The sequence below is a fragment of the Pristiophorus japonicus genome, chromosome 21, assembly GCF_044704955.1.
Source record: "Pristiophorus japonicus isolate sPriJap1 chromosome 21, sPriJap1.hap1, whole genome shotgun sequence".
Classification (NCBI taxonomy): domain Eukaryota; kingdom Metazoa; phylum Chordata; class Chondrichthyes; family Pristiophoridae; genus Pristiophorus; species Pristiophorus japonicus.
Window position 1 is genome coordinate 10,946,208 of NC_091997.1, and position 26,480 is coordinate 10,972,687.

Here is a 26,480-nt window from a genome sequence, read left to right on the forward strand (position 1 = left end):
CTCAGCAGGTCAGGCAACATCTGTGGAGAGAAAAACAAAGTTAATATTTCAGGCCGATGACCCTTCGCCAGAACGTCAGTCATTGATCTGAAACGTTAATTCTGTTTTTCTCTCCACAGATGCTGCGTGACCTGCTGAGATTTCCAGCATTTCTGTTTTTATTTCAGATTGCAGCATCCACAGTATTTTGCTTTTATATTAAATTGATGTTCAGTGAATCAACTACTGGACCAAAACAAAAGTAATTTTTGTCTTATATTATTACTATATATCATTTGAAGAGTAATTTGGCATTAGATACACAACTGAGTTAGTTGCAATCTTAAATGTGTATGCAGATGTTTACTGTATTAACTGTTGAAGGGTAGAAGAATCACTAAGACATTCCTGAGCAGAATATTTACCTTTACTCTCCTCAAAAGTTCTTACAACTCTTTTTCAGCCGCATGGCTTGCCACCCTACAAACCATTTTAATTCACATTTATGTGTGGGTATTGCTGGCTTGCATGGTTATCTGTTGCTAGCAATAGACTAGAAATTAAAACTGAGTCCTCAGTAAGTACATTTTTATTTCGAACTGGGTATTTGCATATTGCCCGATCCACATTCATTGGTGAGAGGTTCTGAGTGCTGCTACCTTGATGGGAAGCACTGTTGGACTGCGGGGAGGAGAAATCTGAGAATTTTCCCATATTAGGATTTATTTGGGACACTATTTGGAGTTCCAATAAGCAACGACCTGGATCTAGCTTAAAATTTGCATTGGATGATTTTTTTTTCAATTCCTCATAACACATTTTGTGAATAAAGTTATAGTTTTGGGACGTGTCTTGAAGATGTTCAGAGTGGTGCAATCTTGAGCCACATGCTCACTTGCAGAATCCCAGGTCTTTGAGATTCCATTGCTGTAACCTGTGCCATGATTTATCTTAATCTGAGTTCCTTCTACTTTGTTGCAGGCCGAGAAGGTGTACACCAACGTACAGAAGGCCTCCCATCATTGGATAGAAGACTTGTGATTTCTCTACCATACTTTTTCTTTTGCTGGGTTTCTGTTTACTGATTGCATTGCAATAAATAGGTGGACCTTAAATTCGGCACATTAGCGCCGGCCATTAAGGCTGGTGTAGTGGAAAAAATGGCGTCCGTCTTGCTTCCACCGTGGGCCGCGCCAGATGCCATATTGGTGAAGGCAAAAAAAAAGACATTGCTTAGCTTCATCTGAAGCAGGCGTTAGGCCATTAACTTATTCAAATAAGAGACTCAATGCCTGTTTCTGCTCCCGCTCCCTCTTGCAAAATTGGCGTGCGTCTGAAGCAGCCAGTGATCCAGTGATCCAGTGATGTTTACTCCCGGGAAAACAAACAAACGACCGACCTCACTCCCGACTCTGACCTCCAGACCCTCTCCAAACTCCCACCAATCCTGGCCCTGACCCCCAGGTCCCCCTGATCCTGGCCCCGAGCCTCGACCTACCTCAGCATCCTTGCTGGGCATTCAGTGCTGCGCTGGGCACCACCATAATGATAATCAGCAGGCGGCACCAAGTTCCGGCACTGCCTACGATCCTTTTGCGGGCGCGAGCAAACCTTGCCCCGCGGTGGCACCACCCGGTTACGGGCTCTATCGGATTTCTAAGTCTGTTCATGAAATTAAGCTCTTTAGTGCTAATTACCATAAATTTGTGGTGTGAGCTGCTTTGTGGCATTGATCCAGGTGGCTTGCTCTACAAAAGGAAAATAACAGACAGGAAAATATCTACTGCTCCAAAGAAACCACTCTCAAAGGAAGCGTTTGCTTAGTACATAATGAATTGAGTCATGTTCCATTGGTACCTAGTTTTGAGGGTGTTCACTTAGTTTAGTAAACTTATAAGTTTGAGTTTGTCAGAACTTTCAGGAGGTAGAACTTACATCGACCTGTGCTCCTGGCCACACCCGATTTAATGCGTTGGGGCAATTTATACATGTTGGGCTGCTGCCAAAGTGATTATCTGCAGGAACATTTTCTTGTCCCTCTGCGCATTCGTGAGGTTGGGACTGCCCCCTTTTGGTGCATGCGCAGTCGATCCCCTTCCACACACGCACATGGTCACCGAGGTCCGGCCGCACATGCGCAGTACCCCACAGTTGCGGTTGCAGTGCAGAATGGGCCATGTTTTGTTTAGCTGCGTGGGAGTTATGGTCCATGTTGGCCGGTGGGGGGGGGTTGGCGGGGAGAGAAGAGCAGATCGAAAAGAGAGAGAGAGAGGGGGGGAAATCAAAGGGAGGGAGTGAGAGGGAGAGGGAATCGAGAAACAGAGAAGGAATCTAAGAGATTCTGTGGGGGAGAAACTTGGGCATTGGCGGGGGGAGGGGGGGGCGTGATGGGTTGGTCAGGAACTTCAGGTGTGGGGGAGGTCAGAAACTTGGGGGGAGATGGTCAGAACCTTGGGGGGGGGGCGGGGGTTATGAGTGGTCAGGATCTTGGGCGGGGGGGTGAGTAGGTCAAGAACTTGGGCGGGGAGGTGAGTAGGTCAAGAACTTGGGCGGGGAGGGAGGGGCAAATCGGTCAGGAACTTGGGTGGGGGGGGGTGCAGGAACTTGTTTGAGGGATGGGAGGAGGTCATAACCCTCAAGGATGAGCTCTGTCTGTTCCAAGTGAGCTCTGTTCCGTCTGGAGTAGGCAGTCAGAATGGCTCAAATTACACTTTGCAAAGTCACTGATTACGTTGGCAGGGAGAATCTAATTACTCGTTCCAGAGAAACTGTAGGGTGTGTCTTGTCCTCCAAGGGGACCAAGCAGAGCTTTAGGTGTTGCAAATAAACACGTCCAGCTGTTGCAAGCCTTGCTAACCTGGAAGACTGTAGTTTGGCCGATGGCCTCCGGAGAGGTGGAGGAACCAAAACATTTTTAAATATTTCACACGGCATATTCCCAACATTTGTACCTGATTGTAATACATCTGCCCAGGTAGCTGGAAAGTTGATATAACTTGAGAGGAAAATTTGTTTGAATGTTTTCATTGCTTTTCATGCTACAACCTAAATCCCACTTCACGGATTGTCAGCAGGATGTCAGGGCCATTCCATACTGTGACAGAATGAGCAGCTACTGATGATGGTGTGGATTTAGTCAGGAAACAGTGCAGTAGTCCAGAATCAGTGGAGTAGTGGTGTCATAAAAGGATATATAGCTGCAGGGAACTGCTCAAACATGGAAGGGAAAGACAGTGAAGAGTTTTAAAAAGAGGATTGATCTTGAAGATGATGGAATTCAATATGGAAACAGTAAAGCACAACAAGGACAAAGCTCAGGCCACAGCTTTGTGGGTTAGCGAGAGAATGTGAAGGATAATGCTGTGCTGGTAGATGATAGTATGCAGATGATAAATAAGAGGTGATCAAAGATGGACATCTGAGATACACCACAGGTAACTGCTGGGATGGGAGGTGAAAAGATTAGAGAAGATTCGATGAGTATATTTAAATAGTGATGAGTGGAACTTGAATAGAGCATTGCTAATAGGGATAGACCATGGAAGAAAGAAGTGAGAACGTGTTAGAGCGGCTGAGAAGGGGCGCCAAGCTACAGGAACTCATTGGTGACTTTCCTCATGGCATTTGCTGGTGTGTATGAGAGTTAAATGAAAAAGAGATTGGCTCCATGATGGTCCCTGATCCTTGTTTTCAAATCCCTCCAAGGCCTCACCCCTCGCTATCTCTGTAATCTCCTTCAGCCTCACAGCCCCCCGCCCCCAAGCTATCTGCGCTCCTCAAATTCTGCCCTCTTGAGCATCTCTGATTATAATCGCTCAACCATCAGTGGCTGTGCCTTCAGCTGCCTAGGCCCCGAGCTCTGGAACTCCCTCCCTAAACCACTCCACCTCTCTACCTTTCTTTCCTCCTTTAAGACGCTCCTTAAAACCTACCTATTTGTCCAAGCTTTTGGTCATCTGCCGTAACTTCTTATGTGGTTCGGTGTCAAATTTTTGTCTTAACACTCTTGTAAAATGCCTTGGGATGTTTTACTACTTTAAAGACGCTATATAATTACAAGTTGTTGTTAAGCAATTAATTAACTAATTAATAATCTGGAGACCCATAATCCACCATGTAATTATACAAATAATTTGACCTGGGATGAGAGGGTTGCTCTATGAGGAGAGATTGAGTAGAATGGGCCTATACTCTCTGGAGTTTAGAAGAATGAGAGGTGATCTCATTGAAACATATAAGATTCTGAGGGGGATTGACCAGGTAGATGCTGAGAGGTTGTTTCCCCTGTTTGGAGAATCTAGAAGTAGGGAGCATAGTCTCAGGGGTCGGCCATTTAAGATTGAGATGGGGAGGAGTTTCTTCACTCAGAGGATTGTGAATCTATGGAATTCTCTGCCCCAAACAGGTGTGGATGTGGAGTTGTTGAGTATATTCAAGGCTGAGATATAGATTTTGGACTCTAGGGGAATCAAGGAAGATGGGGATGGGGTGGGAAAGCGGAATTGAGGTCGAAAATCAGCCAGAATCTTATTGGATGGTGGAGCAGGCTTAAGAGACCGAATGGCCTACTCCTGCTCCTAGTTCTTAAGAATCCATTAATCTTTCCCTGAAACAATCGGATCTCAATTGTTGCCCATCATAATGGCAAACCTTTAATCCAAGTAACAAAGTGAAATAGCTTATGAACACTTGTCATGGAATTTGATTACCAATACTTTTTATTCTTGTAAAGGACATTCAAATAAAGGAGTTTCCATTACATTATTGTGCATATAAGCAACATAACAATACCTCTTATAACAAAAGTTAAATTATGTTAAAGTATCACAACCACAAACTATTATATACTTTTTTAAAAACATGCCACTTTTTTAAATAGTGTTCAGTATAAAAAACATTGTGCAGGTTATAACTGAGAACAAAGCTGCTTGGCTTTGTATCAAGCCAGATGTATAGTCCCAATTTAGTCATTTGCACTTGGCCATCTGTGATACAGTACCCGTTAAATAAAATGAATTTCACTTTTGCTCTGGTTATGTTTATATGATTAATAATGGTAATTATTATAAGGAATCATTGACTGCACTGAAGATAAGAGATACAACAGCTACTGAAAAACAAGGGAGATGAGATGTTCCACACTGCACTGAAAAAGACACCTATATAATAACCAGACTCTCCTTTGCCATGGGGCATATTTGCCCATTTTACTAAATTGGTAGTAATGCATCGCTTGTTTGTGTACTTCTGTGTTTCAGCTGCAAAAGAACACCTCTTCGGGCAGCTATTTTTGTACATGTCTCATCTATCCAACCTCTGATGATCTAGTGGTTGAATTTCCCAGGATTCTCTGTTGGTTGAGGGAGTCTCCATCAGTCTTGGTCAGTTTTTATTTGGCCTTTACCACAACACAAACGTTAGTGAAAGAGGAGGAGTTAAAAATGCCAATCTCAGTACAATATTTGTGCCAAGCGTGGCAGTGCCGTCCCACTCACGAAATTCGGGGAACCGCCCCCGATAGGAAGTGGAGTGCAAAATAACACACTCCACTTCCTTTCTCGCATGGTAGTGGGATGGGAGCGGGGTGCAGCGCTACGCACTGGGCCAGGTAGAGGGGCTCTTCCCTTAATTACTCGGCCTACCTGGACCACCGGGGAGCGGGGGTGCCATGCCAACAGCCCTGCAGTCAAGCAGAGTGCCTGGCTGATGAATCGCGGCAGGGGCTCCACATTCAAAGCGCCCACAGGGCAAAGGGGAAAAAGCGACAATTTTTTTTTGTTTTTAAAAGGCCCACACCTCCCCTTTAACTAGCCCCCTGCGAGCAGCCGGCCACCCTCTACGCGCTCCCTGAAGCTGTTGCTGGCATCGACCGGTCTGGGGTGCTAATGGGATGCCGCATACGGAGATGACGTTGCCATCGCAATCGCAGCAGAGCGGCGCGCTACGGGTTATTGCTGCCGCTAAACTCCCACAGAATTTAGTGGGGGTCGTTAGCGGTGCCGCGCTCAGGTGAAAAGTCACTGGCACACCATTGGTGCCCCCGGGATGCTAATGGGAGGTACAAATGACCTGACTTTTTAAGCCTATAATTTCCTCTTTTAAAATTGTACTGTGTAAAATGAAGATTTGCCATTTATTTAACTTGCATTGGCATGGATTCCTTTTAATGGTGAGACCTTTATGGAAGTTAATTTCCCACTATGAAAATACCAGGGATTAAATGCAATAAATTGGTGAGGGGGTGCAAGGTTTGTGTGCTTTTACACACAGTCGGAATCAGAGGATTAGTCTCTAGCCTTGGAATCAATTACTGATGTTACTGGAGGTATTTTCTTGAATGTAATTGCCCTTGTTAATGTTACTGTTTTCAGCCATGGAACCTGTGCAGGGTAAGGAGCGATAAAACCAAAAAACTCTCTGACCATAACTCACCTGTAATAATGCTCAATTTGCATCTCTTAAGGGAATTAACAACCACTTAATGGGCCAAGTAATAGCTAAGGATGTTAACCCAACTTCATAGAGTGGCAAGTGCAGGAAATTAAAAAAGATAAGAACAGTTAATTTGTTCTGCTTGATTTACTACTTCAGGATTGTAAAAGACTTACTGTTAGACATGTAATCAGTATCTTAGATTAAACTGCAACTGAAAATGATGTGCCTTCTCTGCATGTGTAGTTTGTAGTGAAAATATAGCTTCATTGGTTATCTCTGGCCTTTTTGTGCTTTGAATGATATATTTAAATAACGAAAGCCTGAGTTTTTTGATTTTCCATGAGGGAAGATGAAACATATGATAGAGCAGTGTAATAACACTGTTAAACAATTTACTGCTCACTTCCCTAAGGATGGAATGATGCTCAGCTGATTAAAATGCTGATGATTGCAGACCAGTTGACTGTTTAAAAGCCAGGGTGGTGGTTGGTTGCTTGGTTGGGGCGGGGGGCAAGGGGCTTAATTTCTAGGGGAGCTGGTGGTCTTGTGCAGCCCTCTGTCATAACACTGACACTGAACCAATTAATCTAACAATCACAGTCAAACCCACATTAAACAGTTACTATGTAAATGTTTAGTTGAATTAACTCCAATTCAATGGATGCGTTGATTTCTACCAAGTCATTTTAATTTCTCCCAGAGAAAACTGCTGCACCTTTCCATTAAAGTTCATTAATGACTTGCCTTTGTGAGTAATGGCAGAGTTTCCCCCCAAAAAATGACAGATTTGAATTTGCTTTTTTTTCCAGATTGGAAAGCAGGGTTTATAGTATGCTGAAAACTGCAGTCTCAGCTGATGCCCTGGTCTTCCATCAGTTTTGACAGTCATCTCTTATCTCCCTTGTTGTTTCCAATAAACTTCAGCAGAAAATTGGCTCCTATTTGATAAAAGAGAGAATCTAAAAAGGAAACAGCATGTAGTAATTAATCCATTGATAAAATACTGCTCACAATGAAATGTTTTAGCAATGTCTTCCCTCGATGCCATAGTTCTTCCTTGACCGTGCTCATTAAAAATCTTCCTCTTCATGGAAAGAATTTTATGAATGTAATGTCTTCTTGCAACGTCGTTACAAAATATTTGCTTCAAAATATTGCAATTTGAATTTTTGTCAAAACGTTGGTCATTCAAAATGCAGAGAATTAAGGTAATAGAAGGATGAACTTTTGATTGGCTGAATGGCCATTTCCTGTTCTTGGTCTTTCTTATGCTAATATTCACCTTGGTTTTTCAAAAATAAATTTTCATATTGAGGAATGAAGAATATTATACCTAAAGGGAAGTACTCTGCATTCCACCCTGACTTGGAAGTATATCGCCGTTCCTTCATCGTCGCTGGGTCAAAATCCTGGAACTCCCTCCCTAATAGAGCTGTGGGAGAATCTTCACCACATGGACTGCAGCGGTTCAAGAAGGCGGCTCACCACCACCTCCTCAAGGGCAATTCAAGATGGGCAATAAATGCTGGCCTTGCCAACGACCCCCATATCCCATGAATGAAAAAAAATTAGAACTGGTTGTCTAGTTATGCTAGTAACCATCAAGTACTGGCAACTCTTTCGGAAGAATAAAACATCTTCAACTCACGAGTCAAGGCGCAAGTGATCTACGGTGATTTTTCACGAATGAAGATTCAGCTGTAGGGAGGCATTCCGCTTATTCTATGATCACTCACCACAAAGGGAAATTGCACATGTAAAATACAACTAAACATTCCTGATATCATGGAATTGTGTCGTGGCAAATAGGATTAATTTATAAAAGGGTTCATTGAATTTTAAAAATATTTAATCTTCTAAAAATTACTTGGTTGTCACAAACCACCTTTTTTACAAAAGCTAATTGCCAACATGCATAATGGCAGTTTGATAAATTGCACCTGTATGCACTTCACTCAATTGAACGTTTTACATCGATTCTCTTTATAAGTCATCATCATAGGCAGTCTCTCGGAATCGAGGAAGACTTGCTTCCACTCCTGAAGTGAGTTCTTTGGTGGCTGAACAGTCCAATATGAGAGCCAGAGCCACAGACACTGTCACAGGCGGGACAGATAGTCGTTGAGGGAAGGGGTGGGTGGGACTGGTTTGCCACATGCTCTTTCCGCTGCCTGCGCTTGATTTCTGCACGCTCTTGACGTTGAGACTCAAAGTGCTCAGCGCCCTCTCGGATGCACTTCCTCCACTTAGGGCGGTCTTGGGCCTGGGTCTTCCAGGTGTCAGTGGGGATGTCGCACTTTATCAGGAAGGCTTTGAGGGTGTCCTTGTAGCGTTTCCTCTGCCCACCTTTGGCTCATTTGCCATGAAGGAGCTCCGAGTAGAGCACTGGCTTTGGGAGTCTTGTGTCTGGCATGAGAACTATGTGGCCTGCCCAGTGGAGCTAATCAAGTGTGGCCAGTGCTTCAATGCTGGGGATGTTAGCCTGAATGGGGACACTGATGTTGGTGCGCCTGTCCTCCCAGAGGATTTGTAAGTACACACAAGCTGGTTGTACGAATGCACACTCCCGATAGGGCGCCTTACCCGCTGGGAGTGCAATTTCATAAAATCTGCCCTATGGTCTTTGACTAGCTGCAGTTCATTTCTATGGTACCTTAAGTATTTTATAAAGATAAAGGACCATATTCTTTGAGCTCAATTCTTCCCTTTTGCAAAAATTTATCTTTTCGTCATTTACTTACTTGGTAGGGCTCAGCTGGAGGAAGATTTCCTCTGGGTGCTTGTGTAGTAAAATCATCAACACCTTTTTGAAGAATAAGTTTTGCTACCTCTAGCATGCAGAGGGAATATTCCCCCAGCCTTCAAGTGTTAATATTGAACTTGAAATTCTTTATTAATCCTCATTAGTCCAGTACTATTAATAGAAATATTATTTTTTCCAGATAAATTAGTTTGGATTCTACAGCATAATTTCTGTGGTCAATATGGATCCCTTGTTAGCATATATCCCAAAAAGCAATCAAAAGAATGCAGAAATTCAATTCTACACTTGATCAGAGTGCAGTGTAGTCATACATTTGCTTTTCATGTGTGTAAACTATCACCAACTTCTGCAATGAAATTTACCTCAAACCATCCAATGGACCTGTATGTCTTGTATCTGTTCAAAGATCAGAAGGTGGGACAGGACTATCATTGGGTTGTTACAGCTACGAGCGGACCCAGCGAGCTGGTACCCAGAATGATTCCCTTTCTATACTATCCAGAATGATTTTAAATTCATTGCATGCAGTCTGAAGGTCACCTTTCACCATGACCTTGTCGATGAGATGACCGTACTGCTCTTCAATGTCAGCTGCTGACTGAATCATTTCCTGGTATTCTTCTTCCTGCAATTGGAGAACAGAATTTTTACTGCAAGGCCAATACCATTCTGAATACAAACAAAGATTGAATTAAAAAGATAGGCAATCACACTGGAGATGGAAATCCTTTCACAAGTGGGAATGACTCAAACCACAAAGGTGCCAATTATCTAGGGCCAGATTTTGCAGTAGAAATAATGGTGAGACTTGCAGCGCTTACTGTTATTTAAGTGGCTGGCTCACCATTCAAATACATTGAACAGTGTGAAGTTGCTGTACTGATCTCGTAGACATGGACTAAACTCGCCAGAAAAAGTTAGGGACTTATCCATTCTAGTGTCAGTGCCCTTTTAATCGCGTGGTAAGTTTTAATTACTGCCAAGCAATCACTCTGACACAGAAAATTAACTCTTACAAATGTGGAGTCTCATTCTTTCAGATTTTAATTGTGGGAGATTTAAAAAAATTAAATACATTTTTAAACTTTTTTTTTCTGACTCTTTTATCTCTTAATACAATCTTTCTTTCCCTCTCCTTATTTCACTTTCTGCACCTGATTTGACATTGAATTCAATATTCCAACTTGCACTTCCTGGTTCACACTCTGCACTGCTCACTAACGATACTTCAATTCTTTTTGGTTATGGGGATACACAGTTGTTTGCCCTGTACAGGTTCCAAATTTCTTGTATAGTGCACTGGACTTTTAAGTACTCCAATTTACAGTAAGTTCCAGTGCAAAACCCCATAGAAAGCCTATGGGCAAGTTGAAGTCTAATGAGAGGCCGGCACTGCTTTTAAAATGATTTCCAAACATTGTTGGTGTACAGTCTGCCACACACTTGTATTTTGCCACTACAGTAAAATGCTATATAATTGACCTTGATGGAACCAAAGTAAGGAACCATTTTCTTGCTTCTTTCCTCTCCCACTATTTCCTCTGTCAGGGCATGTGAAAGTTAAAGTGAAATTCTCAGTAACAAAAAACCTTTACATGCAGCTTTGAACTGATTGGACTTACTCCTAATTCTTTAATAATGTCATTTCCTGATGTTTCAGCCGTTGATGAGTTTGGCTTTGGTTCTTGAATAAATGGCTTGATAAATATCACATATGGTTTAAATTCTGCTGTCCTGAGGTGTTTGATTGTCTGTAAATTTAGCAAAGGAGCAACTTACTTACACCCAAAAGAGAACTCTTACAGAATAGATCTATCTATAGAATGGATATTATATCCAGTACTAGACATCATACCCCAGTACAGGGTATATTCATAAAAGACTTACATTTATATAGCAGCTTATTACTTCTGTCAGAAAGACCTCAAAGTGCTTCACAATGAATAACTTTGAACTGCAAACTGTTGTTATGTAGCATCAAATAATGTAGTTATTTTCCACACAGTAGGATCCCACAAATAACAGAGAGATAAATGACCAGCTAATCTGTTTTTGCTGGCATTAGTTGGGGATAATGTTGGCCAACACACCAGGCTCCATGCTCTGTCAGTGCTGCATGTCAGCGTACACTAGGGGCTTGTTCAAGAGTTTGTCCTCGGCCTGCCCTAATTTAGAGGTAAGAGTATTACCAACAAACTGTTATTTATAAATGCCTAATTATAATGGCTTTCAGATTACTAAAACACTTGCTTGAGTTTCTTCATTCACTAAGAAAATCTTCCCTTTTAACAGAATTATTCAAATGGAATCTACATTACATTAGATTTAATTTCTTGTGTAACTTAAATAATCAAATTACATTGAACACTCGAGATCTAAGGGTGCATTTTTTCAAGACACTTCTCCCAGCATGGAGTCTCGCTTGATGCCAACATGGGTAGGAGAATCAGGGGCAGAGATCAGCATGCCCAATTCATGGCACGCATGCCTTTCTGGTCATTAAAATGAATGAATCTGCTCATACGATTCTCAGATCTGGGAGCGCACTGAGCAAGGCTCCACAGCAGGACCTGAGTCTCAATGACTTGGTACTTTTCTCCTCCAGGCTCAGAAGCCAACCGAACCTGTACCAGAAACAGAAAGGCCTGAATTTTCCCCTAAAATAATGGGTGGGTTTGGAGTCCGGGGGCAGTTAAATTGTAAAAGAATGGGTTTCCTAACCTGCCTCCAACCCGCCCACTTCCGGTTTTAACGGAGGCAGGGCGGGGGTCGGGGACTGCTGCATCCAGGAGGTAAGTGACTTCATACCTACCTGCTGGATCCAGGGTCTCTACCTGCTGGATCCAGGGTCTCTACCTAACCTACTCCCAGTGATCGGAGACCACCTCACAAGGCCTACGATCACACCCAAGGCCTCTGATCCCCACCACCCCCCCTCCCCCCATTAAACAGGAGGGCACGCTGCAAGCTGTGCAGTGGGGCAAGGGGCTTTCACTGTGCCACCGGGGATGATGGGTGTCTGCTGCAGCCAGGCACAGAACCGATTAAGATAGAAGCTGGAGATTCTCTGTTGTTATGGATATTGCTGCAGGCTTAGCATTGCTGAGAGAGTGAAGATATGAAAGTCAAAAGTTCTGTAATTAAGCAAAATCTTCTGCATTGACTTTATTCTTGGTTTTACCTTTACTTTTAATACATCTGATTCAGAGTTTATCACCATATGGCCTGACAGAATTTATTCTTTCAGTATCTGAAAGATGGACCACAAAAGGGTTTGTATCAATCAGTGAGTAATGAGGATTTCTGTTCAATCATAGAATCTTAGAAACTTACAGCACAGAAGGAGGCCATTTGGCCTGTCATGCCTGTTGCACATCCCCCATGAAAGTTCCTCACCCTCAAGTACCTGTCCAACTTCCTTTTAACTCCCTTATGGAATCGGCTTCCACCACCTTTTCAGGCAAGGGTTCCAGATCCCGACAACTCTCTGAGTGAAAACATTTCTCCTCATCTCCCCTTAGATCTTTTTCCAATTTATGACCTCTAATTATTGACCCACTCGAGAGAGGGGATATGTTTTCCCTATTTACTCTAGGAAACTCCACGTTACCAGGTATTGTACAGCTAAAGTCAGGAGTCAGGGCCTGCTTAAGTGAATGGTCTTTGGAGCAGAGCGTGAGAGGTATCTAGGTGGTCTAAAAACACAACAGGCGACGTGAAGGTGCAACAATATAAGGCACTGATGGGGACCAAAGCAAAAACTGGACATCATAAATGCTGGAAATAAATGCTGAATCAGAGAGACAGCTCTATACTATAAATGAGACAGTGTACATGCCTCTGATGGGATAAGGACACCAGTTTGTAACGTGGTCGTGCTCCTAGCCTTTCGTATTCCTGACCTCACAGACCTTCCCCCGGCTTTAGGGAAAATCTGTGGCCAAGGATACAAAGTGGGGAATATGACTTCTGAGTGTGTGTGCAGGTGTTGGTCATGCAGGTGCCCATCCTATGTTATGCCCCAGGGCAGGGCCTAACTCACATCTCATGAGATTCTTGAGCCACTTACTAAGGAAGAATAGCTGAGGTGACTTCCCATTGCCTTCCTCACGGTTTCTTTCAGACTACCTTTTCCTAGGGAGGCTGCAAGCAATGCTAAGGAGCCCCACCTACTCTTTATGATGTGGGGAGGAGGGTAGGTCCTGAACTCATCAGATGCAAGCACCTCAGTGGACATCAACCCAGTATTTAGAGACCATGTTCTCATCTCCAGTCAGCGGGCCTGTATGGAGTGGGTCTCAAACCCTTCACCTTCTAACGCAGAGATGGGAATGCTACCTCTAAGCAAGGCTCACTTCCACGCAGTTATACAGTTTTAATATTGCTGTCACTGCCCTTAATTCTCCTGCAGTCCTGGAACCTTCACCACGAGAACTGCAGCGGTTCAAGGTGGTGGCTCACCACTGTAATGTATTTGCTTCTTGGGTTCTTTGCTTAAGAATTCACAGCAACATATTAGCCATGAAATTCCGGTCGGAGGCTTCTTTCGGACGAACGCCTCCGACCGGAGAATTTTTACAAATTTACCTGGTGGTCCCGGAGGAGCATGTGATTCCGTTGGGGAGGCCTTCTCTTTCCACGCCGTGAAGCGCGCTCCCATCCTCCAGGTTTCCACGCAGAAGGTGTAGTCACGTGTGAATGCGCAACCATCAGGTACAGTATTCCACAGCATACTCATTAATAGCAATGAGAACTCCGTATCTACGAGTTCTCATTGCTGTTAATGAGAAAAAAAATAAACACACTAAACACCATAATAAAAAATAAAAACACACCTCTCATAATTAAAATTAATTGAAATTAAAGTTAATAAATGTCTTGGAGAAAAAAAATTCCGATTTTTGAAAAAAGTTTTTAAAATTATGGTTTAAAATAAACTTACTATAGTGGGCAGGGTTTTTAACAATAAAATGTGTTTTTAAAATGTAATTTTATTTTGTTGTTCTATGTTTTAAAACTCTTACGCCTGTAAAAGTAGGTTATGCTCCTGCTTTTATCAGGCACAAGGGTTTTTGAGAACATTTGCCCAATGGATAAATCCCGCAATCTTGCTCTTGCAAATGTCCTCACTCCCAAGGTACGGAAGATCTGTCAAGCTCCAGCCGTCCAGGGTCTGTGCACGCTCAGTACGGACCCGGGAGACTGGAATTTCCAGGCTATTGCTAATAGGAACTAGTTGGTTTATTACCAAAGTTTTAACAATCACACTACACATTACCAGATCATCCAGCAGGCTCACAACTACCTGCCTCGTCGTGGATCCCCTGAACCCAACGGGCTGGGGTTTTATTAAGTCTTGTGAACATCACGTGACTAGCTAAGTCACTCCCAACTCAACAGCTCTACAACTATTTTAGTAGAAACGTAAATCAATGCTCCCTTTTGGCAAGGGCACTAGAACCCACAAATTAACAATTTAAACTGGAATGAAACCTTAAAACAAATTAAAATTTGTTTGCCGGGGGTGATGATGCACTCCAGTCCCTCTGGCATCCACCTCTCGCAGAAGACTGCGTGCGTACCAGTGGACACCGCGTGCTCCATCTCCAGGGACACCCTAGCTCGAACATAACCGCGGAAGAGAGGCAGGCAGTCGGGCTCAATGACCCCCTTAACCGCCCGCTGCCTGGATCGGTTAATGGCCACCTTGGCCATGCCCAGGAGCAGTCCTACGAGGAGGCCTTTTGACCTGCCCGCTCCCCTCGCACAGGATGCCCAAAGATCAGGAGTGTGGGACTGAAGTGCAACCAGAATTTGAGGAGCAGCCCCTTTCAACAGCTCTGCAACTATTTTAGTTGCATCCGTAACTCTATAAATCAAATGCCCCTTTTTTAAAGGGGTAAATTAGATGGCAATCTTTAATACAAGTGCCCCCTTATTAAAGGGGGGGCACTAAAACCGACATAAACATGTTAAATTTTGGCCATCAGCTTAATTCAAATTAAAATTTGGTTGCCGGGGGTGATGATGCACTCCAGTCCCTCCGGCGCCCACCTTTCGTGAAAGGCCGCGAGCGTACCAGTGGACACCGCGTGCTCCATCTCCAGGGGCACCCTGGCTCGGATGTAACCGTGGAAGAGAGGCAGGCAGTCGAACTGAATGACTCCCTCGACTGCCCGCTGCCTGGACCCGTTGATGGGCCCCTTGGCCGTGCCCAGGAGCAGTCTTACAAGGAGGCCTTCTGACCTGCCCGCTCCCCTCCGCACAGGATGCTCAAAGATCAGGAGTGTGGGACTGAAGTGCAACTAGAATTTGAGGAGCAGCCCCTTTCAACAGCTCTGCAAACCTGTGAGCATACTCACAGGTGCATACATTACAACCACCACCTCCTTAAGGGCAATTAGGGATGGGCAATAAATGCTGGCCTTGTCAGCAACGCCCACATCCCAGGAACAAATTTTTAAAATCCTCCTGCAGTGTAAATGGAGTGAATTTGGAACATCAGGATTTTACAAGTGACTCTATAACATAAGTAAGCTCTTCAAGCTTTATTTGACAGACATATTTTCACACTTATCACACCTAGTACTGTGAATTATTCTACCTCACTATAATTGCTTTGATTGGAATGGAAAGAAACAATTACCAAAGCACTTACTTGAGGATTTGCATCCACTAAGCAAATCTTCTTTTTTAACATAACTGTACGAATGGAATCTATATTTATTCCATACAGATTGTCTTTGTATTCTCCATGCTCAACAAACCTAAAATAAAGCACAAAAAGCAACAATTCAACCTGTTGTACTCAATTTCAAACCATTTCAGTTTGAAGCATATTGGACACAGTCTGGATGCCACTTTTTGTATTGGTTACAATTTGAAGAAGACCAGAGAGTTTGCCTGGCCTTCTGGTCAGTACTGCTCCCTCGACCAACACCACCAAAAACATGAACTCAGTTGCTGTTTGTACAACCTTGGGCACACTTTGGCTGTTGAGTTTTCCTACATAACAACAGTGACTTTAAAAATAATGAATTGGTTATGATGTGCTTTGGGATGTTCTGAGGATGTGACGTTATTATATAAATACAAGGTTTTGTTCTCTTGATTCAAGGACACATTGCTGTTCATGGTGCTATTTAACAATTACTACAGGCCCACGCTGCTCTTAAAGGTGAAGAAGATTTTTCATACATGGGCTGTAAAGTTCCATTTACCTTAAAGCACTGATGCAAATACAGGTTTGACCTCCAAAATCCGGAGTTCCTGAATCCTGAATGTTCCAGAATCTGGACACCGGGCCGATCCGTGGCAGGGTCGTCTGGAAACCGGAAAATGTTTTGATATCTGGACTCCCCCTGCCTTGGCAAACTGACTTCGCCCACTCCGATTTCGCGGGGCCTGACCTCGCCCCGGCCTGACCTCGCCCCGGCCGCCTTCCCTCCCTTTACCTCGGCTGCCTGACCCTACCTACCTCGGGCCAGACAAGGAACTCCTCCACGGCGGCGGGGCCCCGCCCAATCAGGTCCTCGACGGCTTGGCCCCGCCCAATGGCCTCATTGACGGGGCCAGCGACCCGAACAGCTCCCCGGCGAGTACCCCCCCCCCCCTTGCCCTCCGCCTTTCTGACGTTCTGAAATCCGGAAATACCTGAACCTGAGCTCGGGTGTTTCTGGATTCGAGACGTTAGAAAGACGTTCCGAAGTCCGGAAAAACACGAAAAACGGTCCCGCGGTTGCCGGATTCAGGAGGTCAATCCTGTAGCAGTCCTGGCTTCAACAATAGTATGCAAAAGCAAATGAGCCAGTGCTGTTGCCTCCTGAAGCTTTATGACTGGACTAAAGTGGCAGTAGCAGGTCAGCAGACAGTGCTTTCAGAGACAGACGTTGCCATGTTTTCTGGCTGCCAGCAGGTGGAGAGGCTCAGTCTGCCTGTATTGCATAACAGTTTAGGGGGAAAATTCGCTATCGGCCCAGTTGGGGTGCTAATTTTTTTTAAGTTTGAAAAGTTAGCGCTCCAAGAAGGAAGTGGAGCACTAAATCAAGCATTCCACTTCCTTCTTGGAAGACAATCGACAGCAGGCGGAGCGGTGACTTCAGCATCGCTGCACACTGGGCCGTGCCGTGCTGCCAGGTTCAAAGGCTCCTTCCCTCCCTTAAAGGGAAGGACCATCGCCATTGGCTCTGCAAAATAAAGAGTACCTACCTGGACCACCATAGCAGCTGCGATCCTGCCCGATCAGCCCGGCACTCAAGCAGACCAAGCGGCCAGGAATTCGGGGGAGAAAACGGGCTGAGAAAAGGGAACGATTTTTTTTTTTTTTACTTACCTCGGTCACCTCGCCTTTAAGCATCAGCCCCCGAAGCGGCCGGCCACCCGATGCCCGCCTCCTGTAGTTGTCGGTGGTTTCGCCCGGCGTTGCTGCAGGGGGCAGAACGCAATTTCAGGTCCGGGGCGACGCACACGATCTTCGGGCGAAGGAGATTGGGGCGCAATGCTATAGCACCGCAGCAAAAACTCCCACCGAACATGGTGGGGGTCGATATCAGCGCCGCGCCCCGTCGCAAAAACCATTTGCGCCCCATTAGCGCTCCTCTGCTAACGGGAGGTGCAGAGGCACCCAATCTTGCCCCTGGATTTTTTGCTTTCTGATCTGCAGGAGCCTTCCTCACTTGGTGGGCCGGTGGGATTTTTGTCTTGTTACAATGCTGTCGAATTGTCCCAAATAACTGAAATAAAATGGGCTCTGCCACATTAGAAAGCTCAGCTTCTTAAATGCAGCATAAATAATTGCATTACTTCTGCCCAATCAAAAGCAAGATAAGAGACCAAGAGCACATCTTCACCCACTGAGAAATGCTCCTGAATGACAATGCTGTAACCAGCAGAGGGCAGCAAGTTTAGAAGAGATGGAGGAAGTGGAAGAACACATTGCAGTATGTTTGATAAATAAACCAGCAAATTTTAGTAACAGGATGTTGGTTTTAAGCTGACTCTTTAGGAACAGAGGAATTTATGGACAAAAAAGACCAAGGCCCATCGAGGTCGCCTTCTACCATCCTGGTAGTCACATGATACAATGATAATAGAGTTGTTGAGTAATCATAGAAATAATAAAATATTCATTGTTGCAGCAGTGTCCCAGGCAGATTGGTTAACATGGAATCCCATTTAAGGTTAACCATTTTTAATCATCTCTGTCAAAAATAAATTGACTTCATTATATAATGGCAGTTGGCCTTCCTGATGTTTAAAGGATAATTTGTTTAATAGAACTTACCTGTTCTTCTGAATATCTGCTTCAAATGATAGTTTACTGACAAAATGATACTCCATTCCTTGCCTCTCATGGACTTTCTTTTGCCGTGTTGTTGCTGCATTTAAGTAAAAGGAGCAGTTAGAGATACAGGGGCCAAAATTGTCCAACGCCCGAAACGAGTCGCATCTACCACTCTTGAAGTGTTCCGTCTGCCCCAATTCTGGAGAAATTCAGCTTTTTGGTTGCTACGGTCAGAGCGGTGTTGGTGCAGGGAGAGGGCCGGAAGTGAGGTCGGATCGGAGTGGCCGCCACTAGCGGGGTGGAAGTGGGGGTGGGTTGGAGTGGCTGACACTCAAAGTCATCAGCACTGCGCTGATGATGTCATCACGCTGACGTGTCACAACGTCCCTCCCCTTCAGTTAACGGGGAGGGCCGCTGTGAACTCTGCAGCCACTTCAGTGGCAAACACTGGGCCACCAGGGAGGGTTTCTGCCGGGCCGGCAGCCTGGCATCCAAGAGGGGGGGGGTGCCAGGCTGCCTGTTGGTGGCCCAGCCGAACCCACGGGCATAACTGACGCCTTGACCTGGCAGTCAGTCGACAAAAAAAACATGGAGTCGCCGGCAGCACCACCTCCCCCTTTAAGGGCGGCCGCACGCCAAACCACAGAAAGGACACCGACAGAAAAAGTTGTCGGGGGCACCGACCGCCGGCACAGTTCCCACGGGGCAATTTCTGAACGTCACAATTTCCCGCGGGGCAATTTCTGAACGTCACAATTTCCCGCGGGGCAATTTCTGAACGTCACAATTTCCCGCGGGGCAATTTCTGAACGTCACAATTTCCCGCGGGGCAATTTCTGAACGTCACAATTTCCCGCGGGGCAATTTCTGAACGGTGTCGCTGCTGGTCGGAAGAGGTGGACACGTGCATGACGTGGCGAGGAAATGGACGGAGCGATCCCCTACATCACTCCAAAAGTAAAGGAGGGCAATGTCAAAATGGCGGCCCCTCCGCAGCCAGTCCGCTTCGACCCATGGCCACCGCTTTCGGGCTTTATGGAAAGGGGAAATTACGGACCCCGCAGTAATCTTTGAATATAGAACACTAGGTCACTCCGTTAATTATCCATTTTGTTCATGCCAGCCTTTGAACTAATGTGATATGGGTAGTTCAGTCAGTTGAACATCATGCTCGGGACCGGGAGGTTTAAATCCCAGCGGGATTCACTCGTGCTTACAAGTTTTAGAAATGAGCAACGTGAATATTAGGATGTGGAGAGCAAAGACAAAACTGCCTGCTGTGCTTGTCACAAATTGTCACAGTATCTGTCCACAAACATCTGGAGATCAGCCCTGAACCCAATAAACAGTCACATCTCTTGGACATTAATCTAAGTAGGTAATCTCTCTTGAAAATTAGCCCCAGTGTTTATAATACAGTTTAGGTCTGAACTTGTTGTCTCTCTGCCATTTGTCCGAATAAATTGCTTACTTGAAGGTCTTACTCGCCACTTTGAGATCTGCGGTATTTTCTGATCAGCTTTCCACAGAACGGATTTGAAAAAGAAAAGTGACTTTCATTTTGTTTTTTTAAGCAAAGTGTATACTAAAAGTCTTTAAAAAAGACACTTAAGAGAAAGATCGTTACTATGCTAAATGGAAGCTGCTTTTCCCAGAGACTAAGTAATTAGAAATTCATTAGCTTGTTGAGATAATCAGAAAACACCTCCTGTGATGAGCATCATAGGCCAGGCCATTTCCAGTAGCAACACTAGAACATAAATACACCTTAGTGCACCGTAAGTTGGGTGCCTTCTGAATGGACCCAGGTGATTCATTTTGCATCAAGGATGAGCACACACAATGGCTTGAAAATGTGTTTGTCGTTTATGAGGTTTGCTCGGGTCAGAGCTTCATATAATGCCACCCGCTGGGTAGTTTCATTAAGCACAGCCGTAGGCTAAAAAATCTAAAGCTCCACTACAGGAAGTCGAGGAAAGAACGTGTATCTGAAATGGAGGTTTGGATTAACCCAACCATACTCAGCTCTATTTTATACAGGGGAAAAAAAGTCAAGAAACGTAAATCTGCTTTTACACTGAAGTGTTGGGAATAATTATTTATATGGAATAATTATTTATTGAGAATCTGGTACTGGCTACAATATAATCTCAGGATCCTGATGATGAGTGTAAAAATCTGCAGAGGTTCACTTAGGATCCGTCATTGAAAGCTTCTAATTGTACAACTGTCATGTAATGTCATTTCAGTCCAGCTGTTCCATATAAAAGGTATATTCTATTGAAATATTACAATGATGAGCTGTTGGCCTATGTGAACTTTTCCTAATTGTCATTTGGAACATGTGAGTTATTTAACATCACCAGTCTGCATAGAATTAATGTACATCACCCAAATCTGCTTAAGTTAAATGAGCAAACTAGTATACGTACAAGGAACAGCTACATTGTAGCGATTGGGATTGTCCGCTATTATTCTTTGTCTCATCTCATTAATCTTTGCTCCTATCGAACCTGTAAATAAAAAGAAAAAAGAAAGACTTGCATTTATATAGCGTCTTTCACGACTACCGGACGTCTCAATGCGCTTTATAGCCAATGAAGTACTTTTGGAGTGCAGTCACTGTGGTAATGTGTGAAACGAGGCAGCCAATTTATGCACAGCACGCTATCACAAATGGCAATGTGATAATGACCAGATAATCTATTTTTGTTATGTTGATGGAGGGATAAATATTGGCCGGGACACCAGGGATAACTCTCCTGCTCTTCTTCGAAATAGTGCCATGGGATCTTTTACATTCACCTGAAAGGGTTGACAGGGTCTCGGTATAACGTCTCAAGTGAAAGACAATACAGCACTCCCTCAGCACTGCACTGCAAAAATGTGGCAATAAAGGCAAGAGATAAAATATAATGGCTCCAAAAAGGTCTGAACTCTGCATTACTGCATACTGTTAATATACTTCTAGATTTTTATTAGTACTCAAGAAGTCTGTTTTTTAACCAGTTTAACCCATTAAGAGGTCTTATACTAGCCCAGCACTGAGCAGTGGTATGAATGAGCTTGGTGCGATAATATAAAAAATCTGGTGTCCTTTCTTCCTTGTAGCGATCTCCATCTCTCTCATTGTATGGAACTGTATAAGTCTGGAAGTGTTCATGTCATCATAACATATTTACTGAATGATGGAACTTACCAACTAGAACCACCAGTCTGTGGAAATCATTCGGGCGACGGTGGTAGACAACTACTTCTTCGTAGGTTAGATATTCTATGTTGTCGTTCTGCTCAGTCTGTTTCTCTTCATTTTGGTTTGCTTGTCGGTCTTTCCGACTTAGCCGAAAACTTCTCCGTAAACCAGCTGAAACGCAACATCAAGGACAACTTAGAAAGGACCAAGAGCTCAATGGGGCTCAGTATATACAACACTGCCACCACACTTAATGTACCTGTGCGATACACCACGGTATGAAATGCTATGTGAACACAATGTAAACTGACATGAAGGCTTTCTGTTGAAATAAATACATCTAAGTCCATTGGATAGATCACAGTGATACGAACAGCTGAGAGAGTCAATTTGGCCATGCTGCTCATCATTCTACAGAATCCGATGGTCTTCCCATGTTAACTGCAACTTATTAGGTTATAGTTATATAAGTAATCCTTAACTTTGTTCCTCATGGTTGATTCCATTATTTTGGAAGTTTCTGACTTAAGACTTAAGAGTCTGTAGTTACTTGGGTTTTTTCCTCACATTTTTTTGACTTTGGCTTGAGTTTAGTGCACTGACATCTCCTGTCTTCATTAGCTCTCTCATGGTGCTTATCTAGGACATCTATGCAAATGCTATCAAAGTCGTTAAATTTAATTGTTGAGCCTCCTATAATTAATAGCATTCTACTGGTGTCCTCTCTAGCGAATACTTCCAGAAAGTAATAAATTAGTATGTTAGCTGTTTTTAGTTTATCCTCAATATTAATCCCATTTGTATCCTTAAGGATCTCGTTTTTTTCTCTGATAACTTTCTTGCTGTTATAATATTGTTGCTTTTGCCTTCTGTAACTATATTTACTTGTACTTGCTTCTTTTTTCTCTGTTTGCCTTTTTTGGCATATTTTTGATGGTCCGGTATTCTTCCCAGTGATATTCCTCATCTTTTTCCATGCAGGTGTTGTAGAGTTCCTTTTCCTTGTTTGTCTTGGTAGTGTCATATTAAACCACTTAGGGTCGTAATTGTTTAATCTGTGCTCATTAGTCCTTCATATGTACTGCAAGCCGACTACAATGTCCATAAATTTGTCCTCAATTAAGTTTTTCTTCAGTGCTATTTCCGCAGCCCCCAACCCCGCTGATTTCTTTAAGCTCATCCCTCGTTGCCTTGAAGCTGGTCCGTTTAAAGTTGTATTCTTGAACATTGATTTGCAGTATGTTTGCTGTTGCCCAGGGGTGCTGCTACATTTATTCCTACTACGTTACCTGAATGTCATCAGATTGTCAAGGGCCATCTGATTTTCTGGAGGCCGTCAGCTGCTTTCTTTTTCATCAACATGCCACCCATTCCAGGCAGGAAGAGGACTGGTGGCACAAGAACATAAAAAATAGGAGCAGGAGTAGGCTATTTGGCCCTTCGAGTATTCTAGATGTGGTCTCACCAAGGCCCTATACAATTGCAGTAAGATTTCTTTACTCTTATATGTCAATGGCTGATCTATCTCAACTCCACTTCCCTGCACTATCCCCATATCCCTTGATTCCCTTAATATCCAAAAATCTTTTGATCTGTCTTGACTATACTCAATGACTGAGCCTCCATAGCCCTCTGGCGTAGAGAATTCCAAAGATTCACAACCCTTTGAGTGAAGAAATTTCTCCTCATCTTAATCCTAAATGGCCGTCCCCTTATTCTGAGAGTGCAATCTTTAGTTTTATACTCCCGTGCCACGGGAAACATTCTCCCAACATCTACCCTGCCAAGTCCTGTAAGAATCTTATGTTTCAATGAGATCACCTCTCATTCATCTACATTCTAAGGAATATAGGCCTAGTCTCCTCAATCTTTCCTCATAGGGAAATTCCCCCCTCCCAGGAATCAGTTTGATGAACCTTTGTTGCACTCCCTATAAGGCAATTATATCCTTCCATCGGTAAAGACACAGGCCCTATACAATTGCAGTAAAACTTCTTTACTCTTATATGCCAATCCTTTTGTAATAAAGGCCAACATACCATTTGCTTTCCTAATTGCATGCTGAACCTGCATGCTAACTTTCAGTGATTGGTGTACAAGGACATCCAGGTCCTTCTGAGGACCAACATTTTCCAATCTCTTGTCATTTAAAAAATATTCTGCTTCTCTATTTTTCCTACCAAAGTGGGTAGCTTCACATTTCGCCACATTATAATCCATCTGCCATGTTCTTGCTCACTCACTTAACCTGTCTCTATCCCTTTGCAGCCTCTTTGCATCCTCCTCACAACTTGCTTTCCCATCTAGCTTTGTATCGTCAGCAAACTTGGATACATAACACTTGGTCCCCTCATCTAAGTCATTGTTATAGATTGTAAATAGCTGAGGCTGAAACACTGATCCTTGTGGTACCCCACTAGTTACAGCCTGCCAACCCGAAAATGACCCGTTTATTCCTACTCTCCATTTTCTGTCTGTTAACCAATCCCCAATCCATGCTAGTATATTACCTCCAATCCCATTTTATCCATGCTAGTATATTACCTCCAATCCCATTAACCCTAATTTTGTTTAATCACCTCTTGTGTGGCACCTTATCAATTGCCTTTTGAAAATCCAAATACACCACAGTTCCCCTCTTATCTATTATGCTAGTTACAACCTCAAAAAACTCTAACAGATTCGTCAAACATGATTTCCCTTTCATAAATCCGTGTTGACTCTGCCCAATCCTATTATTATTTTCTAAGTGCCCTGTTACCACGTCCTTAATAATAGATTCTAGCAGTTTCCCTACTACTGATGTCAGGCTAAGTGGTCTGTAGCTGCCCCGTTTTCTCTCTCCCTCCTTTCTTAAATAGTGGGGTTACATTTGCTACCTTCTAATTCACGGGAACTGTTCTAGAATCCATGGAATTTTTGAAGATGACAACCAATGCATCCACTATCTCTATAGCCACCTCTTTCAAAACCTTAGGATGTAGACCATCAGGTCCAGGGGATTTCAGTGTCATTAAGTTCTCCAGTACTTTTTTCTTTCAGTTCCTCATTCTCGCTTGACCCTTGGTTGTCCACTATTTCTGAGAGGTTATTTGCGTGAATATTAGATTATGCAGTCACTGATTTAGAGCGAGATACAATACCAGTGCTAATGTAACAGTTTACACACAGCACTGAATAAAATATATAAGTGAACTGAGAAACATTTGGTTGAGACAAACCTTTTTAAGCAAGAGCAGAAATGACAAAGTACTAAAATTCTAATGAGATTATATTTGTGAATACGGTTTTATTGTAAGCTTGTCACATGTCTGGGAAAGCAGATATAATCAAGGCCACTGTTTATGGTATTTCAAAAGAAGCCAGATTCTGCTATCATTACCTGGGATTCTGGAATTTTTCCTGGTGTCAGGGGAATCACTTTCAATTATTCCATCAGTCTGTAATTAGGCCATTGGTTTATATCATGACTGAAGGATCAAATACTACTTTTGTTTGTGATTCCAAGATTTTTCCTGGTATTTTGGGATCAAATTTGATGCTTTTTTCCCCTTGAAAATCATAAATCTGTGGTCTTGATTTTAACTTCAAAAGAAGTACGAGATGGTTTAGCAGAATCTAGACTCTCACCTATGTACTGTCCATTCAAATACCCATCACAATCACAGTCCTCTGAAGAGACAGGGAAGCAGCAGATAGAAGGAGAAGGAATGATCAAGGTCAGAAACCAAAGAGGTTTGCTGGAGAAAACCAATCTGTGTTTGACAACAATTACACAGCACTCCATGTACAAGGGGCCAAAACCGGAAAACATTGCAAGGTGAATAAATCTCAATCCATATTTCCTGGAGTTGTTCAGCCTTGCACTGATCAATAAATCCATGAGCAATTTCAGTGTGACTTGTTATGATTTTACACATATAGTAATGATAAGGATGGAACTGTGGCTGACTCTGGTTAACCTTTTCATTGCCTACTTTGTCAGAAATGTATTTGTATTACTAGATAGTTGATAAGTTATCTAGTTGGTATTGGAAGTTTTAATTTTCTTGAATGGTTCACAATTCTCGATACAGTTAAAGGATGTTGGTTCAATTTTGAAAACAGTTCCGCCTGAGATTAATTTGTTACAATTCTAAGATTTATGAAAATTCTGTAATTTAATCATAATTCTTTCATCTTTCCAGATGTGGGCAGAAAAGAACAGTCTCCTAATATACACTGTGGCAAAATTGACCCTTTTTATAGCCTCCTTAGCAAGGCACTTTTCGCTAGGGATGGGGCCATTACCACCTCCTGGGAAATTGCACGGGAGTTTGCAGAGGTGCCTCGGGCCTCACAACCAGTGATGCAATCCCGCGCCGACCCCTTAACGCCCGACGGGGAAATTTCCCCGCGGGTCGCGAAGCTGGCGGACATCCGATCTCTGGGTGCTCCTCAAAAGGGTGGATGCCAGTGCCTCAGGCCGCCATCTTTTCTTGTCAGCCGATTCTTGGGTCGGCTCAACGATGGCAGCCCTAGTGTGGTCTGAGCCGCCCTTGTGCAGTCTGGCACTCCATCTTGGGTGCCGGGCTACTGGCCCGGTCTCACACTGCCCTGGTGGCCCAGTGGAAGCCTTGCAGAGTACGCAGCGCCCTCCCCTTTAATCGGAGTGGAGGGGCATTGAAGCGTGTTCGCTACGTGGAGTATCTGCATAGCGCTACCTTCAGCACCCCAGTAGTGCCCCGCTTACCGCCCCCAAACGAAGTGGAGCGTAAGAGATTGCACTCTGTTTCCTTGAGTGGCAGTAAGGGCCATTCCGCTGCGGGAGCGGCACTTCTGCGCCG

At 43.7% G+C, this 26,480-nt stretch overlaps 1 protein-coding gene across 1 annotated transcript in view; it reads right to left on the minus strand.

The window, feature by feature from the left end:
* Positions 1–9,623: 9,623 nt before the first annotated feature.
* LOC139233601 (MAGUK p55 subfamily member 3-like) overlaps positions 9,624–26,480 on the minus strand; it is a 72,621-nt gene continuing 55,764 nt past the window's right edge. The window contains exons 12-18 of the mRNA XM_070864005.1: positions 25,285–25,326; positions 21,661–21,825; positions 20,894–20,974; positions 18,462–18,555; positions 15,837–15,945; positions 10,801–10,929; positions 9,624–9,803 (exon numbers count right to left, since the gene is read on the minus strand). Of these exons, the coding sequence (XP_070720106.1) occupies positions 9,624–9,803; positions 10,801–10,929; positions 15,837–15,945; positions 18,462–18,555; positions 20,894–20,974; positions 21,661–21,825; positions 25,285–25,326 (800 nt within the window). The remainder of the gene's footprint in view (positions 9,804–10,800; positions 10,930–15,836; positions 15,946–18,461; positions 18,556–20,893; positions 20,975–21,660; positions 21,826–25,284; positions 25,327–26,480) is intronic.